The 27,455-nt window shown below is 57.3% G+C and overlaps 4 protein-coding genes and 1 long non-coding RNA gene across 15 annotated transcripts; 2 read left to right on the top strand and 3 right to left on the bottom strand.

The window, feature by feature from the left end:
* Positions 1-1,417: 1,417 nt before the first annotated feature.
* PSORS1C2 (psoriasis susceptibility 1 candidate 2) lies at positions 1,418-3,043 on the bottom strand. 2 transcript variants are annotated; one of them, XM_036356487.1, is made up of 2 exons: positions 2,721-3,043; positions 1,418-2,138 (listed from the first exon to the last, which is right to left on the bottom strand). In XM_036356487.1, exons 1-2 carry the CDS (start codon positions 2,794-2,796, stop codon positions 1,783-1,785), a joined length of 432 nt encoding a protein of 143 aa, XP_036212380.1. In that variant the 5' UTR covers positions 2,797-3,043; the 3' UTR covers positions 1,418-1,782. The 2 variants fall into 2 exon arrangements, with proteins under 2 accessions (XP_036212380.1, XP_036212381.1); XM_036356488.1 differs by having other exon boundaries at positions 2,742-3,012.
* LOC118679583 lies at positions 2,975-6,547 on the top strand. The gene is made up of 3 exons (XR_004975273.1): positions 2,975-3,084; positions 5,908-5,998; positions 6,413-6,547. It is a non-coding gene; the product is annotated as an uncharacterized LOC118679583 (long non-coding RNA).
* On the bottom strand, positions 4,714-16,792 carry CCHCR1 (coiled-coil alpha-helical rod protein 1). Of its 7 annotated transcripts, none has more exons than XM_036356480.1 (18): positions 16,727-16,792; positions 15,714-15,780; positions 15,433-15,634; positions 12,971-13,274; positions 10,274-10,437; positions 10,061-10,196; positions 9,844-9,954; positions 9,527-9,706; positions 9,018-9,128; positions 8,808-8,914; positions 7,304-7,416; positions 7,099-7,144; positions 6,817-6,953; positions 6,496-6,684; positions 6,313-6,414; positions 5,464-5,615; positions 5,197-5,365; positions 4,714-4,962 (listed from the first exon to the last, which is right to left on the bottom strand). In XM_036356480.1, the coding sequence occupies exons 2-18, from the start codon at positions 15,727-15,729 to the stop codon at positions 4,796-4,798; spliced, it is 2,406 nt and encodes an 801-aa protein (XP_036212373.1). In that variant the 5' UTR covers positions 15,730-15,780; positions 16,727-16,792; the 3' UTR covers positions 4,714-4,795. The 7 variants fall into 7 exon arrangements, with proteins under 7 accessions (XP_036212373.1, XP_036212374.1, XP_036212376.1 ...); XM_036356481.1 differs by having other exon boundaries at positions 16,708-16,784; XM_036356483.1 differs by lacking the exon at positions 16,727-16,792 and adding an exon at positions 16,386-16,407.
* Positions 16,793-16,842: 50 nt separating this feature from the next.
* On the top strand, positions 16,843-20,635 carry TCF19 (transcription factor 19). 3 transcript variants are annotated; one of them, XM_036356485.1, is made up of 4 exons: positions 16,843-18,145; positions 19,083-19,638; positions 19,896-19,926; positions 20,235-20,635. In XM_036356485.1, the coding sequence occupies exons 1-4, from the start codon at positions 17,908-17,910 to the stop codon at positions 20,355-20,357; spliced, it is 948 nt and encodes a 315-aa protein (XP_036212378.1). In that variant the 5' UTR covers positions 16,843-17,907; the 3' UTR covers positions 20,358-20,635. The 3 variants fall into 3 exon arrangements, with proteins under 3 accessions (XP_036212378.1, XP_036212377.1, XP_036212379.1); XM_036356484.1 differs by having other exon boundaries at positions 19,896-20,635; XM_036356486.1 differs by lacking the exon at positions 19,896-19,926 and having other exon boundaries at positions 20,235-20,372.
* A 1,293-nt stretch (positions 20,636-21,928) lies between these two features.
* POU5F1 (POU class 5 homeobox 1) lies at positions 21,929-26,517 on the bottom strand. Of its 2 annotated transcripts, none has more exons than XM_036356576.1 (5): positions 26,101-26,517; positions 23,412-23,526; positions 22,978-23,108; positions 22,543-22,701; positions 21,929-22,396 (listed from the first exon to the last, which is right to left on the bottom strand). In XM_036356576.1, exons 1-5 carry the CDS (start codon positions 26,515-26,517, stop codon positions 22,133-22,135), a joined length of 1,086 nt encoding a protein of 361 aa, XP_036212469.1. In that variant the 3' UTR covers positions 21,929-22,132. The 2 variants fall into 2 exon arrangements, with proteins under 2 accessions (XP_036212469.1, XP_036212470.1); XM_036356577.1 differs by having other exon boundaries at positions 26,110-26,517.
* Positions 26,518-27,455: the final 938 nt, after the last annotated feature.

The following is a 27,455-nucleotide window of genomic DNA, read 5'->3' as shown; positions in this document are numbered from 1 at the left end:
CTATACACTTTTATTCTTTATACTCTCCCAGGGCACCCAGCATTGACGGACGTAGTAAGGGTATAAGATAATGACTGAGCGAGCAAATGAATGAATGAATGAATGAATGGTGAACCCAGACCACTTTGGGGCCCATGAAATTGTCTGTTCCAAAATTATTCTCTAAATCTAGGGCTGTTTTTAAACTGACCACTTACAGGTTTTGGTGGGAGTCACCACCTAAGCAAACCGGCTCCTCGGCATGAAGTCTGAGGCCACCAGCCCTCGGTTTCTTCTTGCCCCTCCTGTCCCCACCGGGTCAGCCCCTCAGTTGACAGGTCGTTAGGATCTCTGGACCCTGCCCTTTGAACTTTCCTGCTCAAATACTCCCTAAAAGAATTTTATTTTTTTTAATGCTCACCTGAGAATATGTTTTTTAATTGATTTTAGAGAGGGAGAGAAACATAAATGTGCAAGAGAAACATTGGTTGCCTCCCTAACTCGCCCAGACCGGGGATCAAACCGGCAACCCTTTGGTGCCTGGGATGACACTCTCACCAACTGAGCTACCGGCTTGCTGATACCCCAAAGTTTCAGGTTCGATCCCTGGTCAGGGCACATACGAGAAACAACAGGTGCATCATAAATAAGTGGGACAACAAATCAATGTTTCTCTCTCTCAAATCAATAAATAAAAATTTTTAGGAAAAGAACTTTGAAAAGCAGTGTGCCCCTCACATATTCTTAAGTCAACAGCTAACATTTCCCATTAAGAGTTTAAACATTTGCAATTCCTATGCTTTCCAGGGAATTGTCTTCGAGCAGCTGGGTGATCAGCGCCCTCTCCTGGCCTAAGCCTTTGAGCCGTCTGCAGACTCAATTCATTTCTTTTTCTTTTCTGTTCCACTTTCCCTCTAGAGTTTTATCCTAATGAAATTCTTTTGTTGTATCTTTTTCTGTGTATTTTATTGTATTTTTGGAAAGTCCTTATTGTATATCTCTGTAACAAAGATACGTGTATAAATTGAAGTGTATGTCCTGTGACCATGAGACTCTAAGTGTTAAAGTTATTCTGCAGTGAACTTATAATTACAATTATAACAAGACACAATCGATAGGAACTACAAATATTGTGATGAACAATATTGATTGGTCTTCCTGCACATGGCCCTGGGAACGTCCGTGTCTGTGCAGGGGTCTGCAAAAACTATGAGCTAGTGAAGAGAGGCTTAGCTTGGCTTCCGTTCTCCAAAACCAGGGTCCCCGGATGCGGTATGGGTCTGAACCCTTTTGTCCATTACACTTCCAGCCGCCTGTGACTGAGTCCCACGTCCTGGAGCACATGGAAAGCCAGGAGCTGAAGTTACTTCCAATGTCTGTGGGGTGTAGCTGTGAGGATGGACCTCATCATTGGGAAAGAATCAACCTCAATTCAAAATTAAGAAAAAATGCTTTTTATTTCCATTTCACAGAAGCACCATCATTGCCTCCTGACAGTTCCTAGTGTAAGCCACCAGGTGGCAGCAGAGAGCACAGAGCGGTGAGGGGACCCAGGAAAGGGGCGTTGGGAGTGGGAGGGCGGGCGCAAGTAGAAGAGAGGACTGGGCTGAGGTAGGGATATATGCTTATGCTGTTAGAGAAAAAAGAGGGGGGATGTGGGCGCTAAATATGGCTCTCAGGAGGGGATAGGAAATGCTGAGAGCGCACCTTCATGACTGAGAATGCGATTGAGGGAGTGAGGAAGGAAGGGTTGGCTAATTCAGGGGAAGCAGTAGAGATGGGCTCGGGCGGCCTCTGGGAGGTCTACCTGTACTCTTCCCGGGGCAGGTCATGGTCTGGCTCCTCCTGAGGCCAGTGGTCCGTCTCAGGGGCAGGAGGCCAGGGGTTTTCTGGAGGCTGGGGTCCTGCTGGCCAGGGGTCGTCAGGCCGGGGAGGTTTAGGGGGATCAGTTCTAGGAGGCTTAGGCGGCCAGACTCCAGATTCTGGCGGGTCTCTCAAGGGACGACTGGGGCCTGGAGGTGGAGGGTCCTCAAAGAGAGGGGGTGGCCCTGGCCAGGGGTCACCAGGGATGGGGGCACCCTGAGGAAATGTTGGGGAGCCCTCCTCCTGTCCAGCCTCTGCCGGTGGGGGAGGGGGGTGGTCTCCACTGCCTGAGATGCCTATAGAGGAGGAAGGAGAAAGGTAAGAAGTGATGCAGGCCAGAGCCAGACCCAGCCAGCTGCAGGCCCAGGGGACACAGCCTGCCTGGGAGGGACCACAGCCTGAGCGGACCCCACAGACCTCAGAAATAACTCCCCACACATTTACAAAACACCGAAGTGATCTTAAAATGACATGAAAACCCTGTCCCAAGCCATTAACTTGACCTTTAAACTGAGAGGAACCCCTCACCCCCAATAAGCTCCATCCAGCCCTGATTGGGTCATCCCACTGGCATGGCCCCTGTGCTGGTCTGCAGCCCCCAAATGGTCTACACATTGGCCCCAAGTGGCACCCTGTGACCTCCACCCTCCTTCACATAGACCTCAGCTCCGCACACCTGAATTCTGACCTAAATGGCCACATGGAGCTACCTCCCAACCAGCAAGACATGCGCCCTGAGCTACACGCACCTCTCCCGTCCCTGTAACTCTGCCCCTCAAGCCAATTCCCAGAGCCTCCTCATCCCTATGCATCCAGGTCACCCCTCCTTAGTGGCCGCCTTCTTCGCACCTTGACCATCCCCCTCACCCCAAACGCACCCGCCTCTATTCCCAGCGCACCTCCTGGGTACAGGCAAAGCAGCAGGATCCCCAGCAGCTTCCAGTCGAGCCTCATGGCTGTCTCCTGGCCCCCAATGTCAGAGGTGGGCTGAGCCTGGGTGCCTGGGAACCCCAACAGGCTTTATAGGGGAGGAGGCCCATCTCTGGGGAGGGCCAGCCCAGTGACACAGGAGTCCCATCAGAGCCTAACCAGTCAAACACGCTTGGAAGGCCATGCTGACGTGTAACCGGAGGCTGGCGTCCCTCCTTTTTGTCTCCCACTGTCATCTCTCATCACAGGGACTTCCGCCTCTTTCCTCGAAGCCACTGGAAGCCCAGGAATGGGAGCAAGCCGGCTGGCCGGGTGATTACAGGGCTGAGGGCAGGGCGGGAGGGGTGGGTTCCTCTGAATGCCTGGGATGCACCGGGAGGGCGTCAGTGGTGTCAGAGCCCCGCCCTCCACTGTCTGAGCTCCCCCTGAGGCTCAGGCCTCCCCTGGAAGGTCCACTCCCTCAGGACCAAGCAGCTGCTCGGAGCACACGCCTGCTCCAGGCGAGGGGCTTCGAGGAATTCCCTCCAGGAGCGGAGGGCGGGCCAGGAAGGCGAGGACTTCCTGATTCCTTCTCTCCACCTCAGGCTGTTCCGGCAGTCACGCCAGAGGCTCTCAGCGCAGTCATCCCAGCCTCCCGTCCTCCCTCTGGACCTCCTCCTGCCCCCCCAGCCCCCTCCTGACCTTGGCTCCAACTCTGCCTGCCTCCCCCCTCACCCTTTAGGTCTAAGTCTCAGGAGTCCTGCTGGGACTTTCCCTCAGGAAGGGCTCCTCAGCCGACAGGTGAGAAGTAATGCGGCCAAAACAGAACTCACTTCCTCCCCATGAGTTCCCCGCCGGGCCTCCCCCAGCAGCACAAGACACCGCCGGTTTGACTCAGTGGATACAGCATCGGCCTGCAGACTTAAGAGTCCCGGGTTCGATTTCCGTCAAGGGCACATGCCCAGGTTGCGGGCCAATCAATGATCCTCTCTCATCATTAATGTTTCTCTCTCTCTTCCTCTCTCTAAAATCAGTAAAAATATTTAAGAAAAAAAAAGTACTCAAGCCCAGACGACTGGCTCAGTGGTTGAGCATCAACCTATGAACCAGGAAGTCATGGTTCGATTCCCAGGTTGCAGGCTTGACCCCCAGTCTCCCATCCCTTCCTCTGAAATCAACAAAAATATATTTTTTAAAAATATAAAAGTACTCGAGGGCTTTCTGCAGACCCAGGGTGAGTCCTCCAGCCTGCCCTGCGGGGACTCCTCCCGGTCGGCACAGCCGGACCCACCCCAGGTCCAGCCACGTCCCCCTCAGAGGCCTTTCCTGACCCTCAGAGGCCGCCCCGCCCCGCCCCGCCAGCGCCTGTCATATCGCCGTCCTTGCTTTTCTCTCACAGCACTTGTTGGAAACGCTCGTTGTTCATCGGGCACTTGTCCATCGTCTCTCCCAGGGACCTGCCTTCCCCTCCCCTCCCCCCCGCCTCCTCCCCCGGGCCCTGAGTCGGGGCCCTGCCTGCCGAGTGGGTGAAGGTTTATCCTCCTCACTCTGGTGCTGATCACCTCCCAGAGGTAAAGAGTTTGAAACTAGAGAATAAAGAAAACCTGGGGCTTCTCAAAAAGCTTCCCAGCAACCTAGGAAAGGGGCTGAGAAAGGCGCCCTCTGTGTGGGACCCCGTTTCCCGGCGGCGGCTGCACGGAGTCCCAGAGACAACACGTCTGTGCAATGGCTCTATTTAGTCATCTTTTTGAAAAAACATATATTTTTATTGATTTCAGAAAGGAAGAAAGAGGGAAAGAAAGATAGAAACATCAATGATGAGAGAAGATCATTGATCAGCTGCCTCCTGCACGCCCCCCACTAGGGATCGAGTCTGCAACCCGGGCATGTGCCCTTGACTGGAATTGAACCCGGGACCCTTCAGTCCGCAGGCAGATGCTCTATCCACTGAGCCAAACCGGCTAGAGCTATTTAGTCATCTTTATTGAGGCACAAAATCCAGACACCTTGGTGGCTGGTATCCCTGAGGGCAGGCCCCCAAACCTCACCCCATTTCACGATCCTCCTGGCCCGCTGGGCCCCCCTGAGTCCCCAGGCACTCCGAGCCCCTGGCCGCAGGAGAGTTCTGGTTGTCTCCTTGAGAAACGGCCTCCTCTTTGGAAATGGCCTCACTCAGACTCTTCAGGTCATCCAGCAGGACAGAGAGGGATTCTGGGAAAGACCAGGGGATGGAGCCAGACAAGAGAAGGCCATGAGGTCCTGTGCAGAGGAGCAGGGCTGCCCCTGGGGGTGGGGAGGCTGAGGGAGGAGGTTCTCGGGTCCGTGGCAGATGTGAATAAAGGGTCACAGAGAACAAGGCTCATGCACTGGAGTATCTGGGGTAGAGGTTCCCGAAGTGCTCCCCCACCCCACACACCATCTGTCCCTTCCCACTTAGACCACTACCTTTAGTGGCTGCCCTGGGGCCAAGCACTGCTGCTGGAGGTGCTGTTGCCGATGGCCCTGCCGGCCGGGGGCTGGGCCGCGCAGACCCCCCCTTATCCAGGGGGGGAAGGACTGCCAACAGTCGCTGCTGCTTGTAATGGGAGAGGAGACCCTCCTGCTGCAAGGTGGCCTGGGAAGGAGAGGGTTCAACGCCGCCTAGCAGGGCAGAGCCTCCCCCCTTCTCTCCACACCGCTACTCCCCACCAGCCCAGCCTCCGCCTCCCCTACCAGCAGGAGGTTCTTGTCCCTCTGCAGCTCCTGCAGGCGCTGGGTCAGCCGCAGCCCCTCCTCCTTCCGGGCCTCTTCCTGCAGGCGCCTGAGCTCCTGGTTCCGTTCCTTTTCCCGGGTGGCTTTGCGCTGCATCTGGCCCAGGGAGACCACTGTGGGGAAGCAGGGGGCAGGTGTGGGGCCGCCCAGAGGTCACGGAGCACCATGAAAACAAGACTGGGATGATGGGCAGGAGAGTTGGGTCCTAGCTTGGTGACCACCCTTCTGTACAGGGAGAGGGGTTGCCGCTCTAGGACCCTGTCAATCTGCTCCCCACCCGAACCTTCCCGGAGCCCTGAGGGGAAATCTGGATATGAACTGAGTATTAGATTTTGTCCAACAAATGTACATTTTCGTCAATGTGGCAATGGCGCTGAGGCTTATGGGACACTTTCCTCTCTGTAGGAGATGCAGGTCAACAGCCATGATGCTTGTAATTCACTGACTCCCCAGAAATGTGTCTGGTGGTGTGTGCACAGAGGAGCCAGTGTGGCAGGTGAGCGAGGGCGTGAGCGAGGGCTGGGTCGAGGCGCAGAAGGACGGTGCAGGCGCTCATCACAGGACTGTCCTCCCTTGCGGGGGGTTAGACATTTTTCCTACTAAAGAGCTGGGGGTCCTCGGTGGGGAGGCGTGGAAGGGTGTCGCCTCTGTGGAGGGTGCTGGCTACCTGGGTGCTTGCCCTGAGAACTCAGCTGGCCGTTCCCTGGTAACTCCAGCACCTTCCAAGGAAGCTTCCCAGAAAGCTTCTAAAATAACCTGTGTCTACACACGTCCACGTCCTGGACGCCCACGTCCACCCGCGAGCCTCACCAGCCTTGGCGTGCTCCCTCCGGGCCTCGTTCAGTCTCCTTTCTGCTTCTGAGAGCTGTTCCCGCAGCCGGGATTCCACTTCTGCCACTTTCTCTTGCAGAGCTGGGGTGAAGGTGCACATGGGGTGTCGGGGAGCCGTGGCTCATGGACCCCACCCAACACCCCCATCTCCCTGCTGCACACCTTGCCCGTAGACCTCCTGCTGCTGGGTCAGTTCCTGCCGCAGGCTGGCGGCCTCCTCCATGCTCTCCTGCTGGCCCTGGCGAGCCGCTTCCAGCTGCAGCCCCACACTGGCCAGGGACTCCTGGGTCCGCCGCAGTTCCTGCTCCAGCTGCTGGGCCACCTCACTCAGCTGCTGCCTCTCCGCCTCCCCTGGGAAGCGGTGGGCTCAGGCTCCCTTGGTCCTCTCCATGTCCTCGGCCCCAGCCCCCAGCCCCCAGCCCCCAGCGTGCCAACTCTGTCCCAGCTTTAAGACAGGGACCCAGGCCAGGCGACCAAGCGTACCTTGCTCCCGGGCCCGGCCCACCTCCTGCTGGATGATGTGGGCACTGAGCTGCACCTCTGCATCCAGGCGGTTCCGCTCTTCCCGCAGCTGCTCCAACTCAAGGCTCACCTCCTTGGTTGGTGGGGCTGGGGGGTGGCTGAGACAGAGTGGGGGAGGGGTCACCCAGCTGCCTGACTCCTTCACCCCATCCCTCCTCATTCCTATTGTTTTGGGTCCCAACAACCAACACCTGAAAGCCCCACCACCATCCTCAATCCACTTCCAAGTGCCCCAAACTTCACCTCTCCTGGCGCAGCTGAGCAAGGACCAGTTTTCGAGCCATTAGACCTGGAGGAAGGCAGACAGCAGCAGCATTCAGAGAGGAAAGGGAGGTGGGGAGGAAGGGGAAAAGGCTCCGACTGATGAGAAGGTAGGAGGATGGACACAGGCAACAGAGAGCTGGTGGGGCGGGGCGGGGCGGGTCTGGTCTGGCAGCTGCCTACCCACCCTGAATAGTGTGGACCTTGCGGACGGCATAGCTGACTCGGCTACTGAGGCTGGGCAGCCGGGCTGCAGCCTGCTCCACCTCGGCCATGGTGTTCTGGATCCAGGTCTGAAAGCTGGACAAGATACAAGGCCAGTCACCTTCCACCCCACCTCATCCCCAGGACTTGACCTGCTGTAGAACACCTCCCTCCAGCCTGTTCAGCGGCGGACCTGCAGGCAGCAGGGAAGGAAATCGAAGCTGGGAAAAGAAAAGCTGAAGCCAAGTTGTGCCCGGGCTCCTTGGCTGATAGAACAGGAAAACCTGGGGCCTGAGCCCGGAGTGACTGCCACATCAAAGGGCCCAGCTGCTCATGAGCTCCTGGTCCCCCAGCTTCTCCTCTGGTCCCAGCAGTAAAGCCGCCACGAGGTTCATGGGCACACCTCCTCTGGGCCCAGATGCCTCTGCAGCCAGGGGCCAGCAGACACGGCTCTGCGGGGCCAAGGCGAGTGCCACAGGCTGGCTCATCTCTAGCGGATTTAGACTTCCACCCCAGGCCCCTGGTTCCTCTGCAGGTCGGGGCCTCCCCCAGCACGTGTGCTGCACTCAGGGGGTGTGCACTTAGGTGCCTCTTCCTAAGGAACAGAGCCATGGCCTCCGTTGGTTTTCTAAGGGGCCCATTCCCAAGAAGCATTAAGTGACATCAGAGATCACCGTCATCCCTCCCAGTGAAGGCCAGGGGCATCCCTTTGTTGGCTGGCTGTGCCCCCACCAGAACCAAAGTGGCTCAAAAGGCCCAGAAGCCTAAACAGGCCCGGGGGGGGGGGGGAGCCGGGGGGCATGGCAGCATCCAGGGGCAGGGCTGGAACTCAGGGGCAGTCAAGTCTCCGCCAACAGAAAAACAGGCAGACACAAAGGCTGCCTGTTGTATCCCTCGGCACAGCAGAGACCACCCCCCTGTGCCCGAATTTCATGCACCGGGCCCCATCCAAGAACAGCTGTGAAGGTGGGATCCTCCCAGTGCTCCACTAGCTCAAGCTGTTACTGGACCAAATGCAGGAGGAAGCTTCTTCACCTCGAGTCACACAGGCAGTGGCAGTCAGAGTGACCCTCGTGTGAATGCAGAGGCACTGCCCCAGAAAATGAACACAGGAGCTTTAACATGGCTACGTTCTCCAGCCCTGCACGACCACCACCTGCAGTGAAGTCCCTCGAACCCTGCACCCCAGCAGCTAAGTCCCTCAGCCCACATCCTCCAGAGGCTAAGTCCCTCCAGCCCACACCCCCCAGTAGCTAAGTCCCTCCAGCCCACACCCCCCAGTAGCTAAGTCCCTCCAGCCCACACCCCCCAGTAGCTAAGTCCCTCCAGCCCACACCCCCCAGTAGCTAAGTCCCTCCAGTCTGCACCTTCCAGTGGCCATCTTTCTAGCTGTGCTTGCCTAAGGCTCTTAAACTCCAAGGTGTCTCAGAAGCTGGGGAAGCAGAAATCCTACTCCACCCACAGCACCCCCACCTCTACCCAGACACCTGTTGATAGCTCTGGCCACACACTTCAGCTGCTCCTCAGCCGAGGCTGTCTGCTGCTGCCCCCGGCGACAGGCTTCCTGGGCACGGCTCAGCTCCATCTGCAGGGACTGTGAAGGAGACAATAAAGGAAAGGGTCCTTTCTCTGGGGCCTTGGCCCACTGACCAGGGCTCCCAGGCCTCCCTTAGCCCCTGACTGTGGCCAATTCTGACCTTGGCGCCCATCCGCTCCACCTCCACCTGCGCAGCTTTGTCCTCCAGGGAGCGCTGCAGGATGGCTTGCTCCTGGCTCTGGGCAGCCACTCTTTCCTGGAACTCTGCCACCTGGGGAAGAAGAGGCAGGCGGGCACTGGGATCGAAGGGGCAGGACAAAGGTCTCAAAATGAACTCCATCCGGGGAGACAAGAAACTTGGCTTCCTGAGTCCAGGTCTCCACGCAAAGCCTGTGCCCTGCGCCAGGAGGAGGGCCATACCTCACCATCGCACCTAAGGCTGCCCCCTGGTCTGTCGTGTGGTGGGTCACCCCACTCTTCACAGCACACAGGATTTCTTGACGTTACCTGTCTGCGTTGCCTGTTGTGTCTGCTCCAGGACCTAAGCTCTGTCTTTGTTTAGGGCTGCTCCCAGCTCGTGGCAGCCACTCGGTAACGCTAGTTAACTAAATGCCACCCCTTATGTAAAGGAAACAGGGATAACCATGGGGAGGAAGAACGCCAAGTGACCTGTCCCTTCAGCTGCTGCACGCAGGCTCCGTGCTCCAGTTCCTGGGCCTTTAGCTGCACCATGAGGGCAAACACCTTCTCCCGCCAGTGCTTCAGCAGGGCCTGGCTCTTCCTGGAGAACTCGGGCTCCAGGGAATCTGACGGTTGCACCTGTGGGCGGGGGAAGCGGTCGTGTGGCTCCTGGGGAGCAGAGGAGGAAGCTGCATCTTGGTTTCTCTCTGGGCTGCCCAGGTGACAGGAGCCACAGAGAGCAGAGGTGTGTGTACAGGGAGGGGAGCTCTCAGCAGGGCCCGCCCACAGGGAGGCGAGGGTCCTACCTTCCTGGCCAGCTCCTCTTCCTGCATGGACAGGATGTACGTGAGGCTCTGCACGCGCACCTGCAGCAGCTCCGCCGTTGTGTGCAGGCCATCCCGGTCCTCCTGCAAGTGCTGCCAGGGAGCAGGGCGGAGAGCACCGGTCTGCACCCTCCCTCCTGGGGCAGGTCCTCCCAGGTCCTGGGCCACCCACCTGCACAGATGTGCCCTGCACCCTCACCTGCACGGTCTCTAGAAGTTTCAGTCGCTCTGACTCCCATGCCTGGCCGTGAATCTCGGGGGGAACTTGTTCCCCCACATATCTCCTTAGCTTCTCAACCAAGGTCACCTGAGCCTCCAAGTCTTCTTGGGTCTTGCTAGGATGAGTGTGGGAATAGGACAGCCATCAGGGGGCACCACCTGCTGGGCCCCCCTTGGCCACCCACCAACTTACCTCAGCTGCTCCCGCAGCAGCTCAGCCTCCCTCTGGGCCATGGCCAGCTCCTTGGCTTCCCCGGCCCTGCTGGTTTCCAGACCGGTCAGAGACTTCTCCAAGCCCTCGGCTTTGCTGGTCAAACTGGAAAGAGCCTCCTGGTGAGCCCGTGTCAAGGACGACAGCTGCAGAGAGAGGGGTCTCAGCAGGGGCTGGCTCACCCCCACACCTGGGCTTTCCAAATCTCCCCTGGCGCTGGCCCTGTCTCCCACTTGCTGTGACCTCAGACAACAGCCCAGCACGGCGCCCACAGGCCTCAGAGGCCTGGCAAATGGGGCCGACCCTAGAGCCTTTAGGTCCCCGTCACACTCCAACTCATCAGCAGTTCCTGTCTGGTCTTCCCCCAAATCATATCTCACTTCGCTCCACCTCCAGCCACCAGCCTGAGGTGGGCCATCCTCACCTCTGGTCTAGACGACAGCAACCACCCCCTGACCAGCCCTGAGGAACCTCCAGCGGCTGGCATTCTGAGCAAAACCCGGCTCCTTCCCTCGGCTGCAACGTCCGGCGCCTGGGCCCCTGCCCACTGCTCTGAGCCCACTTCCTATGGCTTGTCTCAGATTCCACGTCACCTCCCAGGGCCCTCCAATCCCCACCCACCACCACTCTGTCCTGCTGCCTGGCCCTGGCCTCCAGCACTTGCTGTCATCTGAGAGGACCTGGCAGTCCCACAGCCCACACAAAGGAAGCTCTGGGAGGCAGGCGGCTCGCCCTTTCCTCACTGCACCTCTCAGTGGTGTCGGGGACACGGAGGGAGTCGTGGGACAGACAAGGAAGCGGGAACACGGCTGTCCTCATCTCCAGTTGGTCTCCCTTCGCCCAATTTCCACGCCACATTTAGAGGGAACTTTTTGGACATAAATCACAAATATGATCATGTCATTTCCCTGTTTTAAACCTTTCACTGGTTGCTCATTGTTCTTTTTTGAAAAAATATTTTTTTATTGATTTCAGAGAGGAGAGAAATATCAATGATGAGAGAGACATCGATAGGCTGCCTCCTGCACACCCCCTACTGAGGGCTGAGCTCAAAATCCAGGCGTATGCCCTGACCCAGGATCGAACTGTGACTTCCTGGTTCAGGGATCGACGCCCAACCACTGAGCCATGCCACTAAGCCGGGCGCTCATTGTTCTTAAGATAAAGTTCTGGATGAGCCTGAGACCTCACAGTCCCAGGACCACCCAGAGCCCCTCAACTCCTGCCCTCAAACCCCTCTGGCCACCTCCTGTCCCACGTGCTGCCCCATGTCACAGCAGCTCCCATCTCCACCGCCCAGGCCTGACAAGCCAACTTCTACTCAGAACAAAAGTCACCTCTTGCCCTGGCCGGTTTGGCTCAGTGGATAGAGTGTCAGCCTGCAGACTGAAAGGTCCCAGGTTCGAATCTGGTCAAGGGCACATGCCCGGGTTGCGGGCTCGATCCCCAGTAGGGGGCGTGCAGGAGGCAGCCAATCAATGATTCTCTCTCATCATTGATGTTTCTATCTCTCTCTCCCCCCTCTCCCTTCCTCTCTGAAATCAATAAAAATGTTTTTTTTTAAAAGTCACCTCTTATCATTATGCATCTTTCGCGACTCTAAAGGCATTTATATTTTTCTTTGCACTATCTCTGGCTGGATTACTGTTTTCCTTGTATCAATTTCTACACACACATTATATAGTAGAGATATTTGCTTCTTTCTGTGATATGAGCTGTAAATATTGTTCCTAATTTACCAGTTGTTCTTTTTTTTCATTTTCTTATTGATTTCAGAGAGGAAGGGAGAGGGGAAAAAGAGAAACATCAATGATGAGAATCATTAACTGGCTGCCTCCTGCACACCCTCCTGGTCGAGCTTGCAACCCCGGGCATGTGCCCTTGACTGGAAGCGAACCCAGGACCCCTCAGTCTACAGGCCGACGCTCTACCCACTGAGCCAAGCCAGCTAGGGCTACCAGTTGTCCTTTAATTTTACTTTTATTGCCATTCCTAAGTTTACCAGTAGTGTTATATAGTCAACATTCCAATCTTTTCTTTAGTGGCTCAGGATCTTGATTCATATGTAAAGACCTTCCCCACTCAAGGTTACCAGGAATTCACCCAGATTTTCTTCCGGTATCATTATGGTTTCATTTCTTAACATGCTGACTTATTAAAATGACCTTTCTAACTCCCCTACCAGCTTAAGGCTCCCTTGTCCTTCTTCATGGCACTTCTCCCAATGGCAGGCAACTACTTAGGATTAAATCAGGTGTTGAATGTGTGTCCCCCTTTAGGCCGCCAGCTGCACCCAGGCGGGCAGGGACTCGCTGGTGTGTTCACCGAGGCCCAGCTCCTGTCTCAGGGGCGGAAGAGTAAGCACTGATAAATGCTCACCAACTGAACAGTCTCCTTCCCAGTTCACCTCGGACCTGCCCCGCCGGAGCTCCCAGATTAACGGGTACCCAGAGTGGGGTAGGAAGACAAACTACTTCCTACTGAGGGGAAGGAGGGCTTCAGGTGGTGGGTGGGGAACAAGAGCGATCTGAATAATGCCCAACACCAAGGCCCCCTCTTCCCAGGGCACGCTCTTCATCCCTCCACGGCTCGTGGGCGTCTTTTCCCGCAGCTGCTTTCTGCAGGGAAGCCCCCGGCCAGATCCCCACGTGAAGGCGAGGCCCTCCCACCCCCATTCACCTGCTCCTGGTGCAGCCTCTGAACCTCCTCCAGCTCCCGCTGGCTCCCCTCCTCCAGGTTCTTCCGGACGACCTCCGCCCCAGCCAGGGCGGCACGCAGGCCCTCGGCCTCAGCTCGGCCAGCCTTCTCGGCCCGTGCCAGAGCCTCCAGCTCCATGGCCTGGGTCTCCAGCTTCATCTTTTGCTGTAGCGAGTTTTCCTGCAGGACCCGGACCTCCTCCTCAAGCCGTCGCACCTCCTGCAGCTGCCGAGAGATCAGCTCTGCCTGCTGGCGCAAGGCCTGCGACCCCTGCAGCTCCACGGACCTTGAAAGACAGGGTAGCACGGGTGAGACCTGTCTCTGGGGCTGCGAAGGTGGCCCCAGGAGAAGAGCTCCCTCTGCTCACATGTGGGAATGAAACTGGACCTTAGGGATCTCTGCATTTCCATCACCATCACCATTCAGCAAGGCCCTACTGAGCATATCAGGTCTAGTCTCTGGGCCCATCGCCCTCTAGAGCAGTGATTATCAACTGTGTGCCACAAGAATTTTTAAAACATGCAATACCTAACTATTTAGTCAGGGGCACTGACCTCTTTCCCTTAGATTGTCAAGTAAAAAAAATGACACCAGCTAACAAAATAGCTGTGGGATGTGAATACTTGGTCTTGGACCATAAATACATAGGTCAATAGAGTTGTATCTTATTGGTCATGTTGAATAAGGTTGCATCTGATTGGTTCATTCTTGGTATCAGAAATCCTTATATAAATTACAAGTATAGGCACCTAACTTTTTATTTACTTAATTTTTAAAAAATATTTTTTCATTGATTTCAGAGAGGGAGGAGAGAAAGAACAGCAATAGTGAGAATCATTGATTGGCTGCCTCCTGCATGCCCCTCACTGGGGATAAAGCCTGCAACCCAGGCATGTGCCCTGACTGGGAATCGAACCATGACCTCCTGGTTCATAAGTCAACGCTCAATCACTGAGCCATGCAAGTTGGGCAGCACCTGATTTTTAAAAAAGTTACTTTGAAGCAGAAAGGGTAGGTAATTATTATTATTTTGTAAATCAATCAAAAGTATACCTATTTTTTGGTCAGAAAGGCAAAAAATAACATTTTTTGGTGTGTCGCAAAATTTTAGTAATGTGCCACAAGATGAAAAAGGTTGAAAATTGCTGCTCTAGAGAGAGCTATATACAGGCTGATGTCTTAACAGCAACTGTGCGTATCACTGGGCCACACATTCTGAAGACGTTGGAAGTGCAGGGAGGGACTTCTGAATTCTGATTTAAGGGCTCCCAGTATCAGTACGGCCAGGTGCTGGCTGGGAGCATCTACAGCAGTGGTTCTCAACCTTCCTAATGCCGCGACCCTTTAACACAATTCCTCATGTTGTGGTGACCCAACCATAAAATTATTTGCGTTGCTACTTCATAACTGTAATGTTGCTACTGTTATGAATCATAATGTAAATATCTGATATGCAGGATGTATTTTCATTGTTACAAATTGAACATAATTAAAGCATAGTGATTAATCACAAAAACAATATGTAATTATGTATGTGTTTTCCGATGGTCTTAGGCGACCCCTGTGAAAGGGTCGTTCGACCCCCAAAGGGGTCGCGACCCACAGGTTGAGAACCGCTGGTCTAGAGTCAGGTACGCTGAGTGAGGGGTTCTTGAGTGAGGGGTTCGGGAGGACAGCACGTCAATAAACTATGCAGTCCCAGCCTTTAGCGAAGTCTCCTGGTGCACATGCAGCTTAAAGCAGCGGTCGCCAACCTTTCGGACCTCACGGGCCACCAGTGGTCCGCAGCCACTGCTGAAAGCACCTGTGACGGGCTCTTGGCACAGCTCCTCACTGAGGCGCGGGCTGCAGGACTTTTTAAGCAGGGAACGACAGCCTACAGAAACGAAGTGAACGGCCACACGACCGTAGCCAGTGCCGAGCTAGGAACAGAGAGCCCGTGTCCTGGCAGCAGCTCTGATGCTCCCTGTCGTCATCTCCTTGCCCGCTGGTGGGGCCCAGGGAGACCCACCCGCAATCCCACTCTAGAGCACAATGCACAACGGCTGCCAGTTTATCAGGGAAAAGACACGCAGGAACCATCCATGAGAAGCTGTACAGAAGCACGTCGACAAGCAGCATGGCCCGCTCCGACGGCACCATCCGCCAGAATGAGTCCGCACTAGCACAGGACACGGCATCTTGCCTGATTATGATCAGCTGTTGGTCGATGTCTCTTCCCTTGGAATTTTAAGGAAATCCTTGATATCAGGATTTCTCCTATTTGTTTGTTATGCCACCCCCAGCATCTAGCATGCTCTTCGTACTATTTATGCACTGTAGGCACCGATACTTGCTACGGATAAATGAACAAATGATGGGACTCAGGGCTGAACTAGGGCAAGGACCTATCTCAGTGAAGGGCCACGGGCAGGCAAGCCTGAGAGCGCGGCAGTGCCCCCTACCTGCCCCTCCACCCCGGCTCCTGCCCATCGCCAGAAACGTCCTGCTCCCACACGATCCCCAGAGGCCTCTGGAAGTCTGGCCGCCGCTCTGAGACGCCTCGATGGGCCAGGGGGATGTCTGAGACCCAGGTGGGAGCCATTCTCGGCATGGCTGGAAGGGGCTGCGCTTGGAAGTGGGACGGGGGGATGAGCCCCGTGGAACCTGAGGAATCACAAGGACAAAGACGGTCAGTTTCCCGGGGGAGAGAGACAGCGGCAGTCCCCTGCCGGGTCCCACTGACCTGAAGGTCGAAACATCTCCACATTATTTGGAGCCTCTAGATCCTGTGTCCAGCCATCTACGTTCCCCTGGACAAGAGGAGAAACATGGGCACTGCAAGTCAGCGATCAGGCCCCCCCCAGAGGGAAAGCCCCTCCGACAAAGTCTCGGTCCTCAGACCAGAGCCAGGCCGAGCTCCTCTTCCTACTTCCAGGAAGAGGAAGGAGACGCCCACAGAGCCTGCTGGACCCAGCCTGCCCCTGGCACAGCCATGGCCACAGCCTTTACCCTCCTCCTCAAGTTCCTACGGACTCGGCCATTCCTGGTCGCGGGTGAGGAAGGTGTGCGGTGCAGGGGCTGCGAGCCCGGGCTCCAGAGTCCCCGCCAAGGCTCGGCAAGGCCCGGGGGAAGCCCATCCACACACCACGCCAGGGCCCCCAGGTCCCTCCGGACCAAAGCGCTGGCCCGCGGCCTGGCCCCGGAGGGATGTGGCCGCATGCCGGGCAGCGCGGCTCCCCAGGACCCCGGGGGTCCAGGCAGCCTAGGTCCCCGGGCGGAAAGGCCAGCTCCCAGACATCTCTCCCAAACGCTCCCTGCAGCCTCCCGTTCCTGCCCTCGACCCCGTCCGCTGCCAACCTGCCGCCCCTGCTCCCTGCAGAGGCTCAAGGCCTCCCACCCTCCCACCCAAACCCACCTATTTCCCCCCAATCCGGGAGCCCTGTCGCCCGCCCGCCCTGCACTCTCATCTGCTGTCCTCCTGAAGGCATGGCCCGGCTCCCTCACCTCAGCCCGCTCCCGCCTCCCGCTCCCGCCTCCCGCCCTCCGCGGGCCCTCCGCCCCGCCCCTCCCGGGACACCGGGCCTTCGCCCCGCTGGACCCTGAGCGCTAAGGCTGTTCTGCACCTCGTCCGTTCCTTCCCCGGCCCCTGTCCCCTGTTCCCCGACCACCCCCGGAACCCACCCCCGAGCCCCCGCTCGTCCTTTCCCTCCCCCAACCGACGCGCCCGAGGCCCTCACTCGGCGCGAGAGCCTTCACCTGGCTCCCGGCCGGCCGGCGGCCTGACCGCGCCTGCGCAGAGGGGCCCGGTGGGGCGCCCGAGGTGCACGCAGGCGCAGTAGTGTCTACAGCCGGGCCGGAAGCCGGCGCTGCTGTCTCCGCGCCCTGGCGGCTCCTCCCAACTCCGGGAACCCGGGAAAACTTGTCAACCAATCAGAAAAGGCGGAAGCGGGACCTGAGGGACCCGTCCGACCCTGACCAATGGAGCGGAGGTGACCCCGGGAGCTGACCAATCAGGAACGGCACGGGGCAGGCTTGCGGGCGCCAAGTTCGGACCCGGGAATTCCGAAGGCGGGGTCTGCGCTGCCCGCGCGCGGAGGCCGCGCCCCCCGGGCCCGCGCCCTCGCTGTCAAACAGCTGCGGAGCGCCCGCCGGGCCGGAGCCCGAGGGTCCCGGACGCCGCGCCGGCCGGCACTGCCTGCAGAAACCGTTCCGAGACTGCACCACGCGGTAGATCCGGCACCGGGCTGGGGTGGGCAGAAGGCTGGGTTTGCCTCGCATCGTCTCGGGGAGCTGTTTCTGTTCCTCCACCCCACCCCCCGGAGAAGCCGGCAGATGGGGTTTAGGACCAGTGTCTTGGAGAACGTAGGGACCGTTCTCTCTGCCTTTTTGGGGGTGACAGTGGAGTCACTTCCCACTGGTTTCAACCTAGCTAGTTATGAGCGAGGGGTTGGCCAGGAGAGCGAGGCGCGGGCGAGCAGGAGGGCTGGCTACTCCATTTGGATAAGCGGGTCTGACAGGACAAAGCTGTTTTCTCCAATGTCATCGCGGTGACAGGTTAGCATTGCAGAATTAGGAGCGCGCCGGTTTGCAGTTCCCCGGAAGCTGCCTAACGGTATGTTGCCTCGAACAGATTGAAGGCACCCGGGAAATTCTGCGGCCTGAGGATCCGGTTCATCCAAGGTGCCATACGACGTGCTCGTTGTGCACTGCCCCGAATTTTTCCGCTTTGGAGCTGCTTGACAGCCATTTTGCATCGCGTGCCTAGAATCCTTGCATTCTGAATTTGCTCAGGGACTGTGCTCAAAGTTGAAATTGCACAAAGCACAACTCAAGCTTGCACCAGACAGAACGTGAGCCTGGACCCCCGTGCATGGCCCAGGAGGGGGAGCGGTGATGGAGCCCTGACGTGGAAGAGCTGGTGTGCAGTGGCACTGCCTATGCTGCCCTGCTTCCAGCTGCTGCGCATTGGGGGCGGCAGGGGCGGTGACCTCTACACTTTCCACCCCCCAAGCGGAACTGGCTGCACCTATCGTTTGGGCCGCAGGGCCGACCTGTGTGATGTGGCCCTGCGGCCCCAACAGGAGCCCGGCTTCATCTCCGGAGTCCATGCAGAGTTGCACGCTGAGCGCCAGGGTGATGACTGGAGGGTCAGCCTGGAGGACCACAGCAGCCAAGGTGAGCAGTCAGCAGTTCGGGGATGGAATGATTAAGGGATTCCACAGGGACCCTGCCTGCCTCCCTGTTGGGTTGGATGGATGGGTGGACAAGGCAGTCCAGACCTGTCTTTCCACCAGAAGCATGACGCGTTGACTCTTATTGGTCTCCATTTAGCTCAAACAGGGGCTAGGAGATGGTTCCAGAGCCTAGGGCAGCATCAGGGAAATATCCATGGGGGTGTTGTGTGGCCATTGGGGGGGCCTGAGCTCGGATGACTCTGTTTCCCGACTTGCTGAGACACTTGTTCCTGTCTTGGGGCAGTTAGGATATGTCTCACTCCGTTTTCATGATATGGGCATGTGTCTTACTCCCTGCCGTGGAGGTGGTCACAGCCAGCCTCAGGCCTCACTTCACGTCTCTGGGTCTTAGTTCTCCTCTTGGGTGAAATGGAAGGACTTTATAAAGTCCATTTGAGGAGCATGTGGGGGTAACTATGGTAGCACCTTCATTTAGTGCTTACTATTAAGCCAGGCACTGTTTTAAATTCATGGAATGTAGGTGGACATTAACATCCCCATTTTACAGACAAGGAAAATGAGGCACAAAGAGGTGTGCCTTGTCCAGGGTCACGGAGCTGGTAAGAGGTGGCATCAGGATTGGAACACAGAGCCTGAGCTATGCTGAGTGGAAGCTGGATGAGGGTGAGCATGTCTGACACTGGACCTCAATAGAATATTCCCTCCCATGTTCTGTGGGAGGCAGAAGGAACACACCTGTTCCCAGCTCAGAAAGAGCTTAGGGTCTGATGCCACCTGCCGAGGGACTTAGCATGTGAGGATTTGATGTCAGGTGTCCTCTTTCTCATGTTCCCCAGAAAGTCAGGGCCATTTTCTCCACTCCTAACTGGTCATTTGCTTTTGTCATTCCCTGTATCTGTCTGGTGCCCCATCAACAGGGACTTTGGTCAACAATGTCCGACTCCCTAGGGGTCACAGGCTGGAGTTAAGCGATGGTGACCTTCTGACCTTTGGCCCTGAAAGGCCCCCAGGAACCAGCCCCTCGGAGTTCTACTTCATGTTTCAGCAAGTCCGAGTCAAACCTCAAGATTTCGCTGCCATTACCATCCCACGGTCTAGGGTAGAAGAGGGAACCGGGGTTGGTTTCCAGCCCATGCTGCCTCCCCAGGGGGCTCCGCAGCGCCCCCTCAGCACCCTGTCCCCTGCACCAAAAGCCACACTGATCCTCAACTCCATTGGCAGCCTCAGCAAGCTCCAGCCACAGCCCCTCACCTTCTCCAGGAGGGGGGGTGGGCCACCGAGCCTACCTCCCCACACTCCCCATGGGAAAGAGGGGACCACCCCTTCTGCCCCAACCCCAAGAAATAGAAGGAAATCAGCTCACCGAGTGTTGGCAGAATTGGATGATGAGAGAGAGGCTCCTGAGAGCCCCCCAGTCCTTAGAGAGCCCAGGAAGAAACTCTGTGTAGAGAAGACTCCACTGACACCCAGTGGGTAAGTGGCTAGATCACGGTCTGGTTTCCCTACCTTTCGATTCTTTTTTAGATCCTCAGGTTGGGAGGTGGCCCTCGGCTGGGGATGAGGTGGGCAGTGGGCAGACAACAGGTTGAATGGCAAGACTTGGGTTAGCTCTAGCAACCAGGTTCACCACTATTCTGGTGAGTCTATCTGGACCCACTATTTTCATCCAAGGGAAACTTCTAGGCTTCTCCTACAGGTTCTCAATGACCCAGGTTTTTGTTTTTCTTCAGAAATCGACTTGGGCATCCTCCGAAGCACCCCGTGAGCACCCCCATGACTCCTCCTGTGGTTGGGGGCGGGGAGCCCTGTGCAGCCCCTTGTTGCGGCCTGCCCCAAGAAGAAACAGTGGCCTGGGTTCAGTGTGATGGATGTGACCGCTGGTTCCACGTGGCCTGTGTTGGCTGCAGTATCCAGGCTGCCAGGGAGGCTGACTTCCGGTGCCCAGGGTGTCACATGGGCGTCCAGACCTAAGGCCCACCACCAAGGAGCCTGAGGATAGAGCTGGCCATGGATGGATACAGTGGGACACCAGTGGGTCCTAAGAAATCCCTCTTCTCTTGCCTCCCCAGGAGGGAATGACTACAGGGCAGGGGCCCATTGCTATGGATCCCAGGTCTGGAACAGGCCCTCTCGGCCAAGGTGACAGAAGAGATGGCTTCCTGCCAAAGATAATGCCTTCAGGAAGTTGCTAGTGAGCCGTAAATTCCGTTACAAGTCATAGACCCTTATTGTCACGGACACTAGTGTCTGATCAGAGCATCATCAACTACAGAGACCACCTGTGCCTGAAGATATAAGCCCCAGACCCAAACAAGTGAGTTCTCAACTTGGATGGTACCACCTAAGGCATTCTGGGAAAACCTAGGGCACAGCCCCCAAACTCTAATCCTACCGCTGACTATGTTTGTAGCCTGTGGCCTGGCTTTTCAGAGATTTGCTTCCGTTTCCAAATAAAGAATGAAAATATTAATTTGCTGCTAGGGAGTTATTCCTCTGTGGGTCTGGTACACCTTGCTTTCCAATTCTTGGTAGAATGGACTTGGAAAGGTTGGGAAAACGTGAATTCTTAGGGGAAGGGGAGATGAGTGGAAAAGGTAGAAAAATACAAACCTGCTCACTGAAAAAGTACAAGTATATGGGATGACGTTGGAGCCTGAAAAAAGAAACCCAGGTAATGAAGGGTTCTAGTTTAAAAGAAAGCATCCGCTGCCCTTACAGTTAGGTAGCTGGGGTTTGGCAGTTTCATGCAGATGGCAGAACTTGTACCAGCGTCCCCAGTGCAGGCCGACCTCAGATACTGCGGGTTCGGTTCCAGACCACCGCAACAAAGAGCCGTCATCTTTTACTGGTGGAGGGTCTTACCTTCGATTTGAAAAAGTACATCTGTGAAGTGCCAATGTGTGCCTGCACTACCAGGGCAGAAAACCAGCTAGCGCAGCTGCTGCCTGGGCCTATGTCAGCTCAGCCCACGTGTGGGGCCTTGCCTTATCTTGACACATGTCCACCCTCTTTCCGCTCCTACCACGGCTTACCAACCTATTTCTTCCAGAGGAAAGAGTTCCAGAGCAAGGACCCCTATGTGGTAGCAGCAGAGCCAGAACTAAAGCGCGGAGGGTCTGCTGAGTCACTCATGGACAGGACAGGCAAAATGAAGGGAAACCTCATGGACCCTGGCACCGAGAAAGCACAAGGAAGAGCTTCTAGCTGGGGTTCTATGCAGAGGAAATAAGTCCCCAAAGACCGGATTTCTTAGCATAATGCCACCGAGGACTTCCAAAGTAGCATGGGGAAAGCAAGGAGCCAGCTCCTAGTAGGGAATGGTCTGTAACAGTGATGGCGAACCTATGACACGCGAACTCATTTTTTTGGTTGATTTTTCTTTGTTAAATGGCATTTAAATATATAAAATAAATATCAAAAATATAAGTGTTTCACTATGGTTGCAAAGATCAAAAAATTTCTGTATGTGACACGGCCCCAGAGTTAAGTTAGGGTTTTTCAAAATGCTGACACGCCGAGCTCAGAAGGTCCGCCATCACTGGCCTATAAGTAACCACATCTGTGGGCAGAAATAAGCTCAACTCCAATTCCCTCGGACCCTGGGTCACAAGCGCCTAAGAACCGGCTGGCCTCTACGAAAGAAGTAGGTTCCAGGCCAGCTCACCTGCCACGGACTCCTGAGCGGGTTCCGCACTTCGGCTTCAGGGTCACCCTCCCTCTCAGTAACTGGAAGAGGATAAACCAAAGACACAAGTATGCACCCACTGTGTCCCGGGTTTCTTTATTAAAATCAAAGTGACGGGATTAAAATCAAGAGCATCACTGAACTTCACCTTCCCGCCAACCAGCTCCCCAAACTCTGTCCCCCACCGTTTGTGCTCCCAATTCTATAGTGAAAGGAACTTGATCCCAAAGCCCTGGGACAATCGGGTTCTTTCCCTCGCTCCCGGCCTGGGAGGCAGGCAGCTCAGTTTGAGTGCATGGGAGAGCCCAGAGTGGCGACGGGCACAGCGGGAAAGGCCTCACCCTCAGGGAACTGGACCGAGGAGTACAGCGTAGTGAAGTGAGGGCCCGCATAGCCTGGGCCAAAGTGGGGCCCTGGGGCCACAGGAAAGGATACTGGTCCCCCTGAGAAAGGAGGCCTGGGAGCCTCAAAATCCTCTCGTTGAGAATAGTCACTGCTCGATCGTTTGCCCTTCTGGCGCCGGTTGCAGAACCACACTCGGACCACCTGGGGGTGGGGGAGGGAGAGGGACTTGCTCATAAACTCCAGGTGGGTCATTTGGCCCGAACCCAACAGATCCAGAGAGGTCGAAGGGCAGGTACCAGAGCTCGGGCCAGGGGAGGAGGGCAGGGCGCCCTGGGGAGGGCACTCACGTCCTTCGCCAGCCCGAGCTGCTGGGCGATGTGGCTGATCTGCTGCAGGGTGGGCTTCGGGCACTGCAGGAACATGCTCTCCAGGTTGCCCTTCACTCGGTTCTCGATACTCGTCCGCTTTCTCTTGCGGGCCTGCAGCAGGGTCTCTGCTTTGCATATCTGGGCGGGTGGGGAGGGGTGACAAAGAGCTGGGAGGGCAGGCTTCGAACCCACAAGGTCTGATTCGAGAGCAAGTTGCTAAGGGGCACTGGTGGAGGTGTCACCAGAGCCGGAAGGTGAGAAAGAAGGATCCTGCCAGGGCAGGCTTAGACCAGCGGCTGCACCCGGCCCAGCAGCACTGAGCAGCCACTTCCCCCGACGGAGGGCTATGCCCCAAGAAGCAGAGCTGCCAGCCAGGGTGGAAGCCGTGGACGTGGGGCACCCGCCCACCCTCACCTCCTGCAGGTTCTCGTTGTTGTCAGCTTCCTCCACCCACTTCTGCAGCAGGGGCCGCAGCTTACACATGTTCTTCAAACTGAGCTGCAGAGCCTCAAAGCGGCAGATGGTCGTTTGGCTGAACACCTTGCCTGGGGAGGTGGGTTGAAAGAGAAACAAGGTGAGGCAACGGGCAAGGCCCTCATGACCCCGAGACCCAGGTGTCACCACCTCTTCCCACGCTCACAAGGTCCCACACCAGGATCCCACTTCCCAGACGGAGCACAGGCCCAAATCTCTTCCTCCCCCTGCACCCTCGTCCTGGGCAAGGGCAGAGCCTGCCCCGGAACCCGGCCCTCGTCCCCTTGGTCGCAAAGGCCCAGGATCAGGACTGCCCCTCCCAGGGGAGGCTGGTCTCTTTGGTCTATGGGGCAGCACATGCTGAGGGGACCCACCAAAGAGAACGCCGAGGGTAAGCCCCACATCGGCCTGGGTGTACCCCAGGGTGATCCTCTTCTGCTTCAGGAGCTTGGCGAATTGCTCGAGGTCTTTCTGCAGAGCTCTCATGTTCTGCAACAGCATTTTAAAAGGCAGAGGATGTGTAAGAACACAGGCACACACCGCTGTCCACCCCCTGCCCACCCAGGCCCCAAGGACTGGTCTGTGGGAGTACCTCTGCATCCAGGCCGCCCACCCAACACCTGAAACATCCCATCTACAGCCGTCATTCACCCTGAGCAGCACACATGCTAGAAAGAGCAGGTCACGGAGCCCCTGCTGGGCAGCTCTAACACTCAGAGGCTTTCTGCTGGAGGAACAGCCCTAGAGAAACCAAGGGCACCAGCCTCTAACTCTCATCTCAGTGCCACCTCCCAGCTCGTGGGGTCCCAGACCATGACCCGGCACACACACACACACACACACACACCCGACAGAAAGTTACAGGTGTGTAAGAGGTGTGAACAAAGTGCTCTGCATATGGCTGGTGCATTTAAAAAGCTGATTATCCCCCCTTTTTAAAATTGACGTTAGAGAGGTGTAGGTGTGGGGGGAGAGAAACATGTGTGGTAGCCTCCTGCAGGCTCCAGGCTCCTGACAGCGGAGGGGGAGGGGAGGGGAGGGGGAGGGAGTGGTGGTGGTGTTGAACCTGAAACCTGGGTGTGTGGTCATTGAACTCCCCAAAAAAGCCAATTATCTCTTGTTTTTATATCTTTTTTTGCAATATGGAAGCAAGCATCCTCAGTGATTAATTCAACAGATTTATTCTACACCTTCTCTAAGCCAGTGGCTACACAAAATAGACAAAAAGCCTTGGCCTCATGAGTTTCCATGCTAGTGTGGAGACAGCACATACCGTGGAAAAAGTGAAACCAGGAAGAGGATCACAGGGCACAGCGGGTGGGGCATACGGGACAATTTAAATAAGACGGAGGTGGTGCACTGAGCAAAGGGGGAATGTCCTGAGGTGGCGGGCTAGGCGGGCAGGCACAGCCAGGCAGCAGCTAGGCGAGCTGGGTGAGCGGCAGAGGAAAGGGGAGGGGGAGGAGCTAGGAGATCAGAGGGGTGAGCAGGGCAGACCCTGCCGACGTTGCAGTGAGATGAAATGATCTGACTCACATTGTAAGGTGTTCAGTCCGTTGACATGGTGACAAGAGGCTAAGGAAGAAGTGAGGGGATAACTAGGGAGGCAACTGCAGTTTTCCAGGCACAGATGGTGGTGGCTGGGACAGGGTGGTAATAAGTATTGATTTCGGGGTGCATTTCCAAGGTAAAGATAGTGGTGTTTCCAAAGGAGTGGGCATAGGGAGACTGGGGAAATGAGGATGCCTGGTTTGGGCCTCGGGTACTGGGTGAGGTGCAGCTGCTCAGAGAGCCATCCCAGCAGATGGAAAACGCAGCAGTCAAGTCTACGAGGCCCTTGAGCCTTGCGGGTGGAGGGGAGCAAGGAAAGGTGGATGGAAGAGAGGTGGGGGGGCCAGGGGCCCGGGGAAGAGGCAGGCCTTTGTGGGGCCCTGGAAGCCTTGAGGAAGTATTTCAAGGGTAATCAATCACATCAGCTTCACGCCGGCGCCCTTCCATTGCCAACCCTGCCCATCCCAAGGTTTCACACCCGCAGCTGTCCCCATCAGGCTCTTCCAAATCCTGCTTCGGGGTTGAAATGAGGTAAACCCCGGTTCAAATCCTAGCTTTATCATTTAGCAGTTTAAGACCCGTGAAATAGGCTAATAATACCTCCCTGGGAGAGTTTGTGGCAGTTAATGAGATAATGATGTAGAAGCCAGCACACAGCCAGGCACTTAGGAAATGGACCGCAATTGGCAGCCATTATTATTCAAGGCTCAGCAGTCGCCTCCAGCCAGAGGCAGGGCTCGGAGGCCAGCTGAATCCGCTCACACCTCCCCGGCGGCCGGCGGCTTCCGACGTGATCTCTAATTGCTTACACTGGTCCCTTCGGAGGGCTGGACCGTTCACCCCAGGAGTCCCCGCAGGACTGAACGTGCCTTCCTTTGGGGAATGGCCTGGAGGGGCCAGTTCAAAGCTTAAGAAATCCCGCTGCACTGGGTACTTCGCGCTCTTGAGGGGGTGCGGGGGTGCCCTCTGCACCAGGTGGCTCTTGGCCCGGGCAGAAGCCATGGGGGACCCGGCCTGAACTGGACGGAGGTGAGCCCACCGCACGCGGCCACACAGCCCGAGGGGGAGCGTCTACAGAAACCGGCCACACCCTCCAATCTCAGGAACAATAACCCAGGGAGAAGTGAGCACGGTTTTACCCTCAGGCATTGGGGTAAGATAAGGATCAAGTTGTCCAGGGCGGCTCCAGGTGGGAGCAGGGGCTCAAACCCCAAGCTGGGTCAGACGCTGGGCTGTAATAAGTCGAGCGACCAGACCCCGGTCAGGCCTAGGAAGCGGAAGGTACATACTTGGCAACGAAGGCCAGGCGCGAAGCAAGGCCAGCCTGGGCCAGCTTCGGACTCCCCGAGGCCACCCACCCCTGCCTCCCTTCGGCTCCGCCGGAATTCTGGCCCCGGTTCCCACCCGGTCCCCGCAGCTCCCCTGGGTTCCAGGCCAAGAAGGCTGCAGGGGCCGCTTCCCCTCCCCTCCCCGGCGCCCCTGCCGTCCAGCCACCACCCAGTCCCACTGCACCCCACTCACCTCCTCCTCGGGGCTGGGCTCCAGCTTCTCCTTGTCCAGCTTCAGGGCCCCAGGCAGGGCCGCGCAGGGCTCGGGGGAGGCCCCCTCGGAGTTGCTCTCCACCCCGGCTCCGGCCTCGCCCTCGAGCTGGGGGCCCTCCAGGCCGCCTTGGGGTGCCAGCCCCACTCCAGCCTGAGGCCCACAGTAGGCCACCCCCCCGCAGAACTCGTACGGCGAGGGGCACGGGGGAATCCCCCACACCTCCGCCCCGGGCGCCAGCCCCGGCCCGATGGCAGACCCGCCAGGAGGGCCCTGGAAGCCCAGCCAGGTCCGAGGGTCAACCCAGCCCGGCTCCGGCCCTCCTGGCCCATCGTCTCCACCACCTGGTGGGGGCGAAAAGGCAAAGTCGGAAGCCAGGTGTCCCGCCATGGGAAGGACGGCGCCCCAAGCTGGGGGCCTGGTGGAAGGAGGGCTCTCCGAGGCACTGCTCGCCACTCACCCCCTCCCCAACCCCACCCACTAGCCTTGACCTCTGGCCCCGCCCCCTGGGGGGAGGGGGGAGGAGAGAGCCATGGAGGTGGGAGAAACTGAGGCGTAGTGTTTGCCTGCTGGTAGCGGGGGTGTCTGTGGAAGCGGAATGTCTGGGAGCCCCCGTTAGGCGAGTCCCCCGGCCCAGCCCCAGGGCCCTTGGCACAGTCCCCGATTAGGACGTTCTCTTCCAACTCCCTGCCCCACTGCCCGGCCCTCCCTCGGGCTCTGCACACCTCCAAGCCGTCTGGGACCCCTCACATCTTCTCCAGGGTCTTCAGGAGCCCAGGGGCTGACCCCTCTCCAAAGACCCTGGCACCGTCTGCGCACTGGGGCCCGCTCCTCCCACATTCACGGGGTGCGCACCAGTACTGCCGGGCTACCCCTCGGTTCCTCATCAGCACCCTGTGCCCGCCCCCACCCCCAGTCCAGAGACCCAGGCATTCATCCAGATTACTGGCCAAATTCCATTACCCCAAAGCTGCGACGGCTGCTGCCCTCTGCGCAGCCTGCTAATTCCACCCCATCTCTAGGACAGACAGCGGGCAAGGCCTCCTTTCCACACCCGGGGCTTCCACTCCACAGCCCCTCACCGGCTGGACTCAGGGACCCACTCCCACTGCCCCTTCCAGGGCCAGGCTCTGGACTGGCTGTGCACGGGTCCCCCAACCTTTGTCCAGACAGAGGGATCCGACACCCCTCACTGTGGGACCCGAATATCCCAGTACCTAGATGACTGTTTTCCCTCCCCCACCACCCAGCCCCAGCCCCAGCCTCCAGCCCGAGGCTCTGGGTGGGGAAAGCCCAGAGGGAGGGGAAGAGAAAATATCTGACTTCGG

This window comes from Myotis myotis, unplaced genomic scaffold (assembly GCF_014108235.1).
Source record: "Myotis myotis isolate mMyoMyo1 unplaced genomic scaffold, mMyoMyo1.p scaffold_m19_p_26, whole genome shotgun sequence".
Classification (NCBI taxonomy): domain Eukaryota; kingdom Metazoa; phylum Chordata; class Mammalia; order Chiroptera; family Vespertilionidae; genus Myotis; species Myotis myotis.
This window is presented reverse-complemented; position numbering and strand designations above follow the sequence as displayed.